Here is a 13,931-nt window from a genome sequence, read left to right on the forward strand (position 1 = left end):
CGGGCCCGGTGCAGGAGCGAGGGGGACGGGAAGCAGGGAGCAGGCGCGCGGCTGGCACGCTGCAACCCTGCCCGCTTCTGCCATCGCTGAAATGCTGGTTTGTAGCAAACCCTCCTCTTCCTCTCGCCTTGCCCTTGGTCCGGCCGCCCTCGCTTTGTTCCTTGCTGCTGCAGAAACTGAACTGATTCTGTTGGCGACTTCACGCCGGGCTGTCTCGCAGGGACCCGTCCACCTTTCAGCCACTCGGCTCGGATAAAGCCCCGCGGCCTCCGTGGAGGGGAAGATCACCTCGTGGGGTGCGCGTGGGTCGGGGCAGGAGTTTCTGTGGGCCACGAATCGCGTTGCAAAGTCAGGCCGGACACCTCGGGGTCAGCGCACGGCTCCGGTGGTGGCCCAGGGGAGGCGGGGGGAGGCGAAATCCCCCACCGCGCTCTGCGCCACCGCTCCAGAACGCGACTCCTTCGGGAAGGGCAAAGGTGCTGCTGCGTGTACGTGGCTGGGGGTGTCGCTTGCTTGAGGAACCCCAAGTTTCAGGAAAATCCATTTCTTTCACCTTGCTGCTTTCCCATGTGGTGAAAGCGTCACGCGGGCTGGCGTGAGCAAGCTCTCGGCTTGAAATAAAGCTCTGCAGAGGAGCAGCAGCGGCTCTGGTCCTGCTCAGGTGATACTGAGAACAAACCCATGAGCGGGGCGGGAGCTTGCCCGGCGGCTCTCGGCTCGAGCCCGGGCGGCGCTGCCCCGCAGGAGCCCGAGCTTGAACAGCCAGGGCTTGACAAGAGGAGCACTCGCGCAGCTACGCCCGTGTATAGGCTGCACTGGCGCTATAGGCGGTATCGGTGCAGTACTACAGGAGATGCGTTGGAGTCCCCCTCAATTTAAATTTCTTTACTGAAAGAGTGGTTAAACATCGGGACAGGCTGCCCAGGGAAGTGGTGGAGTCACCATCCCTGGAAGTATTTAAAAGACGGGTAGATGAGGCGCTGAGGGACATGGTTTAGTGGGCATGGTGGTGTTGGGTTGACGGTTGGACTCGATGATCTTGGAGGTCTCTTCCAACCTTAATGATTCTATGATTCTATGATTCTAATACCTGGGCGTTAGGGTGCAAGTGGGTGCTGCTCAGGCGTTAGGGGCGAAATGCAAGACGTGGCTCGCTCGGGCTGATTTGCAAACGGTTTTATGGCTCTAAATTGCGTACGCTAATTTTATCGCACCAGCCTTGTAACCTGAACAGCAACACGGGTGTTGGGAGGACGTTCATGCGTGCGTGTATACGTATGTGTGGGTAAAGGATATTCATTTCCATTTTGGACCTCTCCTCTCCCATTGCTTGAATGGCTTAAAACTACTTTTAATTCTAGAGTTACCTAAAATCCCCGGGAAAGCAGGCACGGGCTCAGTCGCAGGGCGCGAGCTGGCAGGGGAGGCGGGCGGTGGTGTCCCCGGGGGACCGGGGCTTTCCCCCCCCCGTGAGTTACGTTGTGCTCTGGGTACCCAGGCTGGAGCAGCCGGGGATGTAGTGCAACCGTGAGAGCGTAAAGGTGGATGGCTCTTGTGCCTTTGGTTAACTGGTTGGGTTTTTTCCCCCCAGGTTTCCTCCTGCACATGAAATACCGGCTTTGCAGGGGTGGGCGCTGAAGTCAGTTTTAAATGCTGTCTTAAATCTATTGCTGATTTCTTAGAAACACAGGCTTTGAAATAGTTTTCAGATGACACTTTGTTTCTGCAGGCTTGAAGTGCTTTCTTAATTTGGTTTTTTGTGTGTGACTTTGGAGGAGAGGAGGGTCCCCATTTCTGCCATGGAGGAGGCGGTGTTGAGCTCCTCCAACAGCGTGAAATCCTTCTGAGATAGTTTGAAATACCTTTGGAAACGCACCTTCAAACCGTGTCTCTTCGTGGAGTCTTTGGTGACTGCCAGGACCGTTTTTTTGCCTGCTATCCGCCCCCACGCTCTGCCCCTCGCCACCTGCGCCCCAGTCCCTTCCTGCCCCTTGCCTCTCCCCGTGCCCATCGCCCTCACCCAGCCTGCAGAGCCGCCCGTTGGGTTACGAGCCTCCCCTCATCCCTCCTCTTGGGATGGAGCGGCTGGGGATTTGCTAATCCCCCCCCCTTCTTAGGAGCGCGGATTCCCTGCAGCCCCCTCGCCCCTTGCTCCCACCGCACCGATGGTCTTTCCACCACCGATTTTAGCAGAGAGACCTTTTCACGTGGGACTTTCCCCTCGTTTCTCCGCAGGCAGCCGGTGACCGAGGGCTCTCCCGCCTGGCTGCCCGTCGCTGCCCGCTCCCGCCTCGCGAGGAGTCAGCCGGACGTCAGCGTTCACATGGAGGAGGTGGTGGTGGTGACGACGCCTGACGGCGCGGTGGATGGAGGCGGCGTGGAGGAGGTGAAAACGGTGCTGGTCACCACCAACCTGTCCCAGCACGGGTAAGAGGCGGGGTCGGCGTACGCCGAGGTGACGTGCTGGAAAACCTCGCGCCCGTGGTCGTAGTCGGCTGGGCTGGGTGTATTTAATCACCTACTACTTACTCCTGCGTCACTTCTCACGGTGGGGACCTCAGCGACGTCTGGGCAATCTCCGGTTCCTCGTTAGGTCCTCGCTGACGCCCCTGGGGCCATGCCCAGGGCTGTGGGCTCTGCAGCTCCGAGCTTGTGGAGCAGAGCAGGCTCCACCTTTTCTGTTAAAGCTGAGTTACCACCGGTGGTTTTAAGCCGGGGCTACCCAGAATAAAAAACAATGCGACAGTTTGTTTTGGATGGATGGGGGAAAATGTCTTTAAAAAAAAATCAAAACCAACAAAAACCCCAAAACCAAACCAAAGCATCTTTTCTGAGTGGATGTGGATGTTGGAATGAACACAGATCCCGTTGGAACAGGACACCAGTAGCTAAATCAATGTTTTTCTGCTATTTATTTCGTGATTGCTTCACTAAGCGGCGTACCTCCAAGAGATGAGTCTGTCCACGGCGTGGTGAGTGCGGTGCAGCAGGGCTCCTCTTCCCAAGGCGGGTTTGGGGCCGTGTTTTTCGGCAGAGCTCTGCGGGAACCTCCGCTGCCGGCAATAGGAGTGAGAGAGGTGGCCTTGAAACCACGTGGCGTTGAATGGAGAGACACTGCTCAAAAAACCGGAGTGAATGTGTCTGATTGTTAAAGTGCTGCTGCTTTGCCCAATTTCTGCCTTTCTTGTTGGCGTTTCGGCTCCGGGACTGCTGCTCGTTCAGGTCTGGTCTGTTCGGCTGCAGGTCGGTCAAGTCTTTGCTTCCACGGCCAAAGTGCCTGGCTGGTACCTTGAAGGCCCGTGTAGCGGTGGGTTCTTTGCTTTATTTCTCTACAGTCTTTTGCGGGACGGTGCCCAGAGACATTTTAGCGCTTTGCTCTTTTGGTGGGCAAGAAAATCCAAGTTCACACCCGGAGCTGGATCCGGGCAGGTTTGTCTGATCCAGAAGCCCCTGCACTCGAAATAAGTGGGTAGCGAGCGGCTGCGTATTGCTCTCCACAAAAAGGAGACATTTGTCTCCTCTCCTCAAGCGTGCCCTGCTGTTTCTGTGTCAGTTCCCTGTGGCTCGGGGCAGGGCACGGCTTTTACATTACAGCACGGGCGCCATTCCCCTTGTTCTGCTGTAACTGGTGTAAAGCTCATTAACAGATGAACTTCTGGTAAGGGACGGGCAGGGGCAGGCAGCGACGAGAGCCGTCAGCGCTGGGGCAGGCAGTGGGGACGCCGTGGGCAGGAGCTGCCCTGCTCCTCCTCCGCATCCCGGGTCTGCGAGCGCTTCCGAGAGCCTTTTCCATTCCCAAGAGAGCGGGTGATGGTGGGGAAGAAAGGCCCCGCTCCTCTTGCTTTCTGGCCCACGGTGACTTCCTTAGCTCCCTCGGTGGAGAAGCAGCCAGATGTGAAACTTGGGATGTGGCTTTTCTTGGATGCAGAACGGTTTCTGGTTTTAATGTGGCTCTGAGCCTTTGCAGACCCAAGTGCAGCAGCGCAGCGTTGTCCGGGAACATGGATCATGACAGAGGCTGGCTCAATCAGTTTGATTTCCTTTCGATCTTATTTCCTTTCCTATTTTTCTCTGGAAACCTTTTCTCATCTTCCCAGTGTCCCCTGGATGGTCAGGAGCAGGGACAGCTCTACACAGCAGAGAGGATGATTTTTATTTTAATCGCAGCTACGAGCGGAGCATATCTTAGCGGGCATTAGGAGATTCCCTGAGGGTTTTCCGTGCAGCTCTCTGGAGAAGGGCTGGTGGGCAGGCTTCTTGCTCCCCCGTGCTCCGGGACGGCAGCGTGTCGATGGGAAGGACGTGGATCTCGGGCTTGCGGAGCAAAGCCTGCCCGACTCCCGTTGCGCCGGCTGCTGGGACTCCCCTCGCCGAGCGGGGCTGTGGGGCTGGTGGTGGGTGGCAGCATGAGCCACCCACGGTCTCTCCGTAGCCGTGGACGGTTGCCTCCGCCGGGTTTCGCTCCTCCCAGGGAGACGCCGTAGCGGCGCTGGCTCCCTCTCCCTCTGTTTTCCCTCTGCAGCCCCAGCTGGCGTAAGGAAAGCGGCTGCAGGCACGGGCTGGGATTCCTCGGCTTTGGCTCGGTCACCGCTCGCACGGGAAGCGGGCTTTCAGCTTGTCTTAAGTGGCGCTTAGAAACCAAGCTCAGCTTGGGGGTTGATGCCTTTTTCTAGTGCTCCTTTGGGTATGGTTTTGCTCTTTAAAAAAAAAAAAATGCAACCAATGGTTAAGAGCTTAATTAGTTCATGTGTTTTAAGATTGACTGGAAAAGGCAGAGGGAAATGGGAAGATAGTAATAATCAGCAAGAAGCTTTTCCCTTCCATCTGCGATTGGAAGGGATCTGTACTCGACGCTCTGATGAGGTGCTTGTGTTTTTGATCAGCATCCCCAGCGCAGGTTTCTGGTGGAGACTTTTTTTTCCTCTCAAGTTCCCAGGCGAGGCAGGAGCGGAGGAGAAAGGAGACACAAGCCCGCTGCTTTATCAGCACGCGCTTTCTCCCTTCCTCCCATCTGGTTGATGGATCCTCCCGGGGAGGAAGATGAGAGCCGTCCTCCCCCGGCTTCGTCATGGCAACCGGTGAAGGCAGGACCGGCTCGGTGGGATGCACCGCTGGGGCCTGGAAGGTGTTTGAGTTTTCTCCTGCATCTGCCTCAGTCTGTTCCTCTGGAATGGGATGGGGGAAGCGGTGTGGAGAAACTCACCTTTTCCTGTGGTTTTTCTCTTTCCCCCCCAGTTACATCTCCATGGCAGACGCAGGCTTTAGTTGCTTGAATTTTTTATGCAAGCTGTTGAAGTTGGTTGGCTTGTTTCTCTCTGGAGGATGGGGTTTAAGACATGGGCTGGGTTATTTCTCCCAATCCAATCATGTCTTGGGGTCATTTTTTGGAGCGGCGCAAATGCGATGGACTCCTGGAGGAAGCTCTGTTTCAGGCGCTGACTTTCTGCTGGGGTGCTGCTTCTAGGTAAGTCGGTGGAGGTTTTTGATCTGGTGGCAGGCGGAGGCAGGTCGGAGTCAGGGCTGTGGAGCGCTGGGCTTTGCACGTCGGGGGTGGCTGCTGCCTCTTGCAGCCCTGGCACCCTGCTGAAGTGGTATTGCTGGCTTTTCTCCGAATGCATCTGGAGCAATGCAGGAACCAAGCGGCAAACTGATGAAGAAAAACCAGGTTACGATTCTTCCATTTTTCTCGTGTCAGACTGCCACTTCTGTGATATTCACCCGTGTGCAGATGCGTTGGCTCCGAGTTTACCTTTCCGAGTCCTTTCGCGTTCTCCACCGCCTTTCCCTCCCAGGGGTCTGGGTTGTTGGTGGCCGCGAGCTGCAGAGGCAGCGTGACGTCCCGCGGCGCCTTTCTTCCACGGCTGGGGCTGTCTTCAGCTCTCGCTTCTCTGAAGCAGCATCTCCCGAGTTTCTCACCTGGTGAGGCTGAGCTGCCGCCCGCGTGGGTTCCCTTATCTCGGTGCTGCTCCCCATCAGGTCCCTGCCCTGCAGCTGGCAAGGGGAGGGGTGCTTTGAAGCTGCAGTTCCGCCCCGGAGCTGTGTGTTAGGAGGCCAGGATGGAAAAACCAGTTGCTCTTGAATTTGCTTGTCCCGGTGGCACCGCGGGTGGGAAATGTGGTTGCCGGTGAGTCACTAGGACCATTCTTTTAATTCACTTGTACCAAACTGGGGTAGATTTCAGGTTTGTTTTCTCCTTACAGTCTTCCTTAGGAAGTTTATGTGCTGAAGTATGTGAAAAGTTAGCTGTTCTCCCTCCCCGCCCCTGCAGGACGAGCTTGCTACAGTAATTAGACACCTTCAATAACAAAACCAAACGCACATCTTAAAACCCATTAGGAATGGTCCATGCTGAGAGCTGGCCGTGATGCACAGGTCGGATCCGGAACCCTCGCAGCCGAGGGGGTGAGGAGCGTGTCCCAGATCACAGCCCTAAATGCCTTTCCCGTCTGAACGTGCACCGAAGCTCGTTGGAGGGGCTTGGGGCTCCGTATGCCGCAGCGAGAGCTGGAAGGGGCGAGCAGTGAGGGTGCGGATGCTGTGCAGGACCAGCTGTGCGTCTCCGTCGGCAAAGCAGCGAGAGAAGCCGGAGATCTCCGGGCTGGGGAGGATGAAAACAGTCGGATAGCCAGCTATTAGTTATTATCATGGGTATATTGAGTTGTAAGAGGCTCAGAGGCTGGATCGCGAGGGTCTGTAGCTCATGTTATGTTATCTCTGCTCATGGATCCGCTGTTAGGGTTTGTCGAACTCCTTTATAGCGTGTTTGCGGCTCCTTGAGGTCCTGCTCCTGGGAGCATCCCGGCGGATTCAGCCAATCCATCGCCCAGACAGCGGCAGCGTATTTCGCCTGTGTTTTTCCTGGGGAAATCTTCTCGGGCAAAGCTGCCAGAGGCTGGCAGCGACTTCTGAGCGAGGGGCCGTGCTGACAGCATCCCTCCACGCCAGCTCCCTTGCACGGGCTGCGCCGGAGGCAGCTCCGTGGGGCTGGGGTTCAAAGGGAGGCAAGGCAGTGCCGGCTGGGCTGCCGGCAGCGGTCCTGCCGGCTGCGGGGCTCTTCACCTCCCTACGGAAAAATGGAGCTGAGCCTCTCAAAACCAGAGCCGACTTTTAGCTCCTGTGGGGAAAACGTAGTCCGAGTGACTTCTGAAGCAATGTCTCCGTGGGGCGTCGGGTGTGGGGGTGGCACATCCACGTGGCTTAACTCTGCCTCTCCGACTCTCTTACCAGCGGTGACATAAACGAAGACACGCTGGAGACCGAAAATGCAGCTGCTGCGGCTGCTGCTGCCTTTACAGCCTCCACACATCTGAAGGAAGCGGTCCTAGGTAGGTTCAGCCCGTGCCGTAGCCCCTCGGTTCAGCCGTGCCAGCTCCACCACCCCTGCGCTGGTGCCGGCCGAGGGGGTCCGGCCGCTGCTGTGCAGATGGCCCTGGGGATGCTCTCCCCAGCATCGAGGGGAGGCCGGAGAGCTGCAGGGGCTGGGTGGTGGGAAGGGAGCTGGCAGCTGCTGGCTGGGCTGCTGCTGCCCTCTCCTGGTGCAGGATGAGACCCTGTGTCTGGCCGTCGCTGGCTCCTGCCCTTCCGGCTTGCGATGGGGATGTCGGTTTTGCAGCAAACTCGCTGGCTTTGGTTACAGGTAAAAGTGAATTTAGTGAGCAAAGACTGTAACCAGCTGGGATGGAGTCACCTTAAAAACAGTTGCGCTCTAGAACCAAAGGTGAATGTGTAATTACCTGAACAACATCATTCCTTTCATTTTTATCAAGAATTGAATTTTTTCAGCCCTGGCCACTGACTTCTCAGGTTTCACACGCTCAGCTGTGGCCGGATCGGTGTAAATCTGCCTGCACTGTTTTGCCTGAGGAATTTGGGTGGTTGGATGCTTTAGTAACAAAGTGCAAGTGAATGGTGGCCACAAACCCCAACACACCCCACCAAGCATCGTCTACATTTCTTTTTTTTAATCCTGAGCTTCAAAACTGCTTTATCACTGTATGTGTGCGTCAGGGTGGTGAGTCGGGGGCTGCGACTCACGTTTCTTTTTGATCTGTCCCTTCCTCTGTTCCCTGTGAGAAGTGAAGATGGCTGAAGATGAGGACAGTTTGGAGGCAGAGATTGTCTACCCCATCACCTGCGGGGACAGCAAAGCCAACCTCATCTGGAGAAAGTTTGTGTGCCCTGGGATCAACGTGAAGTGTGTGCAGGTGAGAATAAAGGTTCCTGACGCTGGACTCGTGCCTTTCCATGCCTGCGTTGCAGGCTCACCTGGCTTGTCCTGGTTTTGATGAGCTTTGGTAAGCTGCTTTGCAACAGAACCACATCACGGTGGGAGAGGAGGACGTTCTTGGTGCTGTTGTACCTGATACTTGTCTTCTCGGCCAAGCTGAGCAGTCTTGGGTGGAGAGATGCTGCCTCAATTTAACTGCATTATTGGAGAGTTTGAGAAATTTGGGCGCTTCCAGTGTCTGCTCAGTTTGAGAGGGAGTTGTGAAGTTGTTGAGATTATTGGTAAGGGACCTACTGAATAGGTTGAATGGTTAAAATTTGCATGAATTTGGGGAGCAGGGCCAAACTTTCATTTCCAGGACCATACCGTGTGTGATGCTGTCGTAAGCCGTCGCTGGCATTTATACATGGACTCAACAATACCCTGCTGAGGGAGTGTCTCCTCTGGGCTCCGTTGCGAGAGGGCTTTCCAAAGGATGGTCCTTGCCCTTCATAGGAGAGATGGCCTTTTCCATCCCCGAGGCAGAGGATAGGTACTGCTGCAGATAATGCTGCTGCTGCTGCCTAAAATCGGTCTTCTCTTTGCACTGAAGCCCATGCACTTGTTCAGAGAAGCCGTTTCTCATGAGTAATGGTGAGCGAGCTCTATGTTGGTCAACGTGGGCATTGAAAAGAGGAAGCCTGGACTTGGGAAATCCTTTCTGCGATGGACCGTAAAGCAGCTTTTTAGAGGCCTGCCTGATTCTGCAGGTTGCTTTTAGGTCAGCTCATGGCTTCAGGCACAACTGGGTGCGTAGGGCAATAAAAGAAGGGGGAAGAGCTGGCTGCTGATACAGTATATGCCAACTCCCTAGAGCTGGTTTTCAGTAAAAGTGGGTGTGTGCTGTGAGAGAGGCCGGAGGTTTCGCTGATACCGATGGTTGGGCTCGGTAGCAGGAGGTCAAAGGGCGAACGGGCTTCTCCTTCCCTCGTTTGCGTGGGGCGTAGCGTGCCCCTGGAGCCAAACGTCACCGGCGGCAGCCCGGCTTTTGTTGTGAGTCTGCTCATTAGTGGGAGTGTGAGCAGCTCGCTGCTGTTCACCCACACCTTGCACAAGCTACGGGTGTTTTTCCCAGCTGTTATGCCTGGGTTGGGCATTGAGTGAACTCCTCTGTGCTGCACACACCACCACCCCCCCCCAAAACCCTTGGCTTTGAGCAGCTGTTAACTAACCATCCGTGAAAGAAATATTTGGCTTTAATTTTTTTTTAACTCGGTCAACGTTCTCTAAGGTGGGGAAGTGTGTGTCGGCCGTCTGTTTTGGTGCTATTATTTTATTTAAACAGCACGTTGAGGCTGTGGTGCAGCTCCACTGCTGGGCACCGGGAAATGCCGTCCGGGCAGCCTGGCTCCGCTGCTGAATCACGCTCGCGGGGCACACTTTCGTCATTTTATGGCTTGTCACACTGATGTTGCACTTCTGCCTCTTGCAGTTTGACGATCACCTAATTAGTCCCAAGGAGTTTGTCCACTTGGCGGGCAAGTCGACCCTGAAGGATTGGAAGCGGGCAATCCGGATGAACGGGATCATGCTCCGGTTAGTCTCCTCCTTTTTATCTGCAGAGCAACAGCGGAGACTTCTTCTTTCTGGGGGCTAACGGTGGGGTGGGACAGAGCCTCTGGCACGGTTGTTCTGCTGCTGAGAGCGCGAATGCGCCACGGAACGTTTGTCTTAACAGCCTGGCCTCAAATGTGGTCTGCCCAATAGCTTTGCTTTATCCTTGTGCCTAGGGAATAATTTGGGGCAACCAATGCTTCCCCGGTCTTTTTAGGACTTGAAGGACACCGAGTTCCCAGCTGGCATAAGGTCATTGAAAATTTTAATGGCCGGCGGTGGTTGGGCCATGCTGTCTATGGGTTCTCAGTGTGACCTACCAAATGGAAGTCTGGTCATGAACTAACGCTCCCGTTACAGTATTTATATCACTTCATTTTTTGCCAAGAGCTTATTTAAAGCTTATTTATGCAAGCATTTCTCTCCTCTAGTCTTACCTACAGCAATTTAGTTCTGTGGTCTTCCTGAACACCAGCCTGAGACTGTGATTTAATTAAAGTCTGTCTCTGACTGTACGCAGGATGAAAATGCATCACCTCTTTCCCCAGGAATTGTCAGTGGGTTTATGCTCTTGTCACAGGGTGACATTGCCTTTGCCTGTATTCTTCTGCTTCAATGCAGGCGTCTCCCATATTCCTTCTAAGCAGCTTTTGCTCCACGTAGATTTTGTATAATAGGCTTATGCTTTGGCAAGGCAGGTCTTTTAAGGAAAAAAAAAAAACTTCACAAGGGATGGGGGAAGGCAAGCCCAGCAGCCCATGGGAGCAAGTCTCGGGAAGCTCAGGTTGGTCTTGGCCAGCAAAGCCTGGTGATGCTTTGGAGACATCTTGCTTAGACTGGGAAGATCACATATGCCAATCTTGCAACCTCGTTTGCTTAAGCTGAGAGACCTTATTTTAGTTTATAAATAGGGTTATGCCCCATCTCTTTTTGCGAGGTGTAGAGTCAAAAAGGGAAGGAAGAGACTTCTTACTGTCAGCCCTGGACTGAGACTTCAGCCGACCCTTCTCCTAGAAGCTGCAGGCACACACGGGGGGAAGGAGCTGGTGGGACCAGACTGGGACCTTCTCTTCTCCTTCCTCCCTCCTCCCTAAACGAACCAGGAGTTCATCAGTCCCAGCGAGGGTTCCTAGTTAAAATTACAGACCCCCGTGCAGAAGAGCCTGCTCGGAGAGGTGGGACCAGCTCTGAAACCAGCTTGTTTGGAGGCCAAGCATTGCCCTGCTCTTAGGAGGCAGCAGAGCAGCAGGATGGGGCAGCTCTGCCTCTGCCATGGGGAGCCCCAAGGATGGGTGGTCACGCTCGGGGCAGGTGTGTGCTGCTCGTACAAAGGCGGGGGGTGTCCTCAGAGCAGGTCGGGAGATCCCAGGGAGGAGGACCCTGTTCACCGTCACAGGGCAGGGATAAAACTGCTGCATGGGAGCGTGGCCCAGGGTGATGGGGGAAAAGGTCTCCCCACTCCACTGCCATTACGGGAATGGAAGTGTTTGGGCTCTGAACGGTACGTTTTCCCTGAAGGCTTCTAGCCAGCAGATCTGCTGAGAGCAGTGTGGTTTGTCCTGATGCTTCTCAAGGTATGTTTAGTTTCACAGGGATATATCCTTAGGAAAAGCTCATGTGTCCTTTGAGCCTCTCAGACCAAGTTGAGTGCTCCGGTGGCAAGGAAAAGGACTTTCTTGGACTAAGGAAATTCATCCTTTCTGGGTTGGACTTGGAGAGGAACCTTTTCAGAGGGCTGAAGTCCCGCTCCCCCTCCTCCAGCCTGCAGGAGGATGCGGGATGTGGCAGGGAAGTGGTCAGAAGCGGAATCTGCTCCAGTCCTTTACCGCAGCTACAGCACGATGGGCTTTTTTTCTCCCCATCCCAGCCTCCTGAAAGGCTTTGCCACCACTGGAGTATTGCGTGGTTGTCGGGTTTGTGCGCGTGGCCAGTACGGAGCAGGCTGTGGATGCTGTTCTGATTAACTCTTAGTTAATGCTGCCTCTAAGGTCAGGACACGGGGGGACTTGTCAAGGAAAATTCAGACTGCTGCCTCTGCCTGCTCTCCCGGCTTTTGCTTTTCATCTGGGACTTTGAGAAGTTTGGGGGTGAAGGCTGCCAGGGGCTGCGTCTCGGAGCTCTCTGCTCCCGCTGACGTGCCTGTCCCTGTGCTTGCTCCCTGTCTTTCAGGAAGATCATGGACTCGGGGGAGCTGGATTTCTACCAGCACGCGAAAATCTGTTCCAACACCTGCCGGAGCACCAAAATCGACCTGACCGGAGCCAGGGTGTCCTTGACCAGCCAGACATCGACGGAGTACATCCCTCTCACTCCTGCTTCTGCGGATGGTACATCCAGCCATTCCTCACACCCTAAACAGGGGCTTTGAAGCATTAAAGCACAACGAATGCCGCGTAACCAACGCCCCTTACGGTTGCCTCTCTTTTTGGCTTTGTGGGTTGTTTTATCCTCTGCTTTCTCTCCCTGCTCTGTTGCAGGATTCCCCATAGCAGAGCTAGGCAGAGTCGTTGTTAGAGTATCTCGGCAGAGATGCAGTAACTCACCTAGTTGCTCTGTAACACTGCATGACCCGAAGAGCCGCCCTTCTGGCCTCCTGCCTTACCCCAAACTGTGTAGCTGAAGCAGAAGACCGCAATTAATCTGTAAGAAAACAGTAGTCGTTGCTTGATGAAGTTCCCTTCTGTCCTCGCTGCCGGTCGGGCACTGTGTCCGTAGTGCTCGTCCCGGGAGGCAGGGATCAGCCCGGCTTCTCCTGCTGCACAGGGTGCCAGGGTAGGAGTCCCTCCTCCCCCCGGCTCTAACCTGACTTCTTCCAGAATAATTTAGGGATTTTCATTTAAGGCTCCCTGGCTGAATTATTACTGGGTTTGTCTGATGAAAGATTAAAGAGAACCAGGGGATACAACAGATTTTTTTTTTTGTCTGTACTCATGCATGTGGTTTATAAAACTGGATTTAAATGATGTTGCAGCCACATAACTGTAGCCCTAAACTTAATTAGACCTATAATTACAGGCAACTATTTTATTGGAAAGCTTTCTAATTTCTAAGTACTTTTACATTTCTGAGAGTGAAGAACAGCCCCCAAAGAGCCCCACACCCCAAGCTCCTGGTGGTGTCCGCGGGAGCAGAGCAAGGACAGGCTGAGCCCCTTGGCCGGCCCTGCGGAGTGCCTTCGGCGGCACGGCCCGGTGGTGTGGTGGGGAAGCCGGTGCACGGTGCAGCCTCCCCGGGCTCCAGAGCCGCAGCCTGTCCCAAGCCCTCCCGTTAAACGTGGCTATCAGCCCGCTAACGGGGAGACGCTTCCCACGCCGCTGGACTGCTCTGGATAACCAGAGCCCTGAAGGCTGCAGAGTAATTGGATTTAATGGCAGCGGCTGAGCATTACAGACGCTCCGCACAGCACCGCAGGTCTCTGGCCAGATTCCCATTCATCCCGCTCCTGCGCACGGCTCGAATGACGCTGGTTCCCCCGGCTCTATGGTAACAAAACCGCTGAGATTTGGCAGAGCTGGAGGGAGGGAGGGAGCCCCCCGGCACCCCCTGCGCAGCGGGGGGTTGCTCTCCCCTTCGAGGCTTTAGAAACCCTCCAGGCATCCCAGTCCTGCAAACTGTAAGCTGGGCAAACAAGGGTTGCCAAAAAAATCAGACTCTAAATCTGTTTGACTTTCGCCCTAAGCAGTACTAGTGTGTGTGCAGGGGGGAACGGGAGGGAAATGCTGCTCGTGGGCCTGTGTTCTTGTGCAAGCGTTGCAGAAGTAATCCCCGGGGTATTGCACTCCAGTGTGGAAAAATAAGTACTGCTGGCACAGCAACCGCGTGCAGCTTCACCAGCCACTTGGGAGTCTCCCTCCGTTCAGCTTTGAGAGCTAAGTTCAAATAAAAGCACTCCTGTGCCATAAAAAGGAGAAGTCACAGAAATGCAGCAAGGGAGTGCTTCCCTCAGAAACAGCCCGTGAAAAATACAGAGAAAAATCAGGACTTGGGATTTTTTTTTTCTTTTCTTTTTTGCTATTGGTTGCAGTGAACGGATCCCCGGCTACGATTACCATAGAAACGTGTGAGGATGCCAGTGACTGGAGCACCAGCATCGGAGGTACGGCTTGGGATC

The 13,931-nt window shown here is 54.8% G+C and overlaps 1 protein-coding gene across 2 annotated transcripts in view; it reads left to right on the top strand.

Moving 5' to 3' along the window:
- Positions 1-2,249: 2,249 nt before the first annotated feature.
- GMEB2 (glucocorticoid modulatory element binding protein 2) overlaps positions 2,250-13,931 on the top strand; it is a 14,095-nt gene continuing 2,413 nt past the window's right edge. The window contains exons 1-6 of one of the 2 annotated variants that reach the window (XM_009328429.1): positions 2,250-2,427; positions 7,228-7,325; positions 8,077-8,204; positions 9,699-9,802; positions 11,990-12,147; positions 13,845-13,916. In XM_009328429.1, the coding sequence (XP_009326704.1) occupies positions 2,324-2,427; positions 7,228-7,325; positions 8,077-8,204; positions 9,699-9,802; positions 11,990-12,147; positions 13,845-13,916 (664 nt within the window). In that variant the 5' untranslated portion in view covers positions 2,250-2,323. Of the gene's footprint in view, positions 2,428-7,227; positions 7,326-8,076; positions 8,205-9,698; positions 9,803-11,989; positions 12,148-13,844; positions 13,917-13,931 lie in introns of those variants that run through there. The other variant, XM_009328430.1, reaches the window with a different exon arrangement.

This window comes from Pygoscelis adeliae, unplaced genomic scaffold (assembly GCF_000699105.1).
Source record: "Pygoscelis adeliae isolate BGI_AS28 unplaced genomic scaffold, ASM69910v1 Scaffold287, whole genome shotgun sequence".
Classification (NCBI taxonomy): Eukaryota; Metazoa; Chordata; class Aves; order Sphenisciformes; family Spheniscidae; genus Pygoscelis; species Pygoscelis adeliae.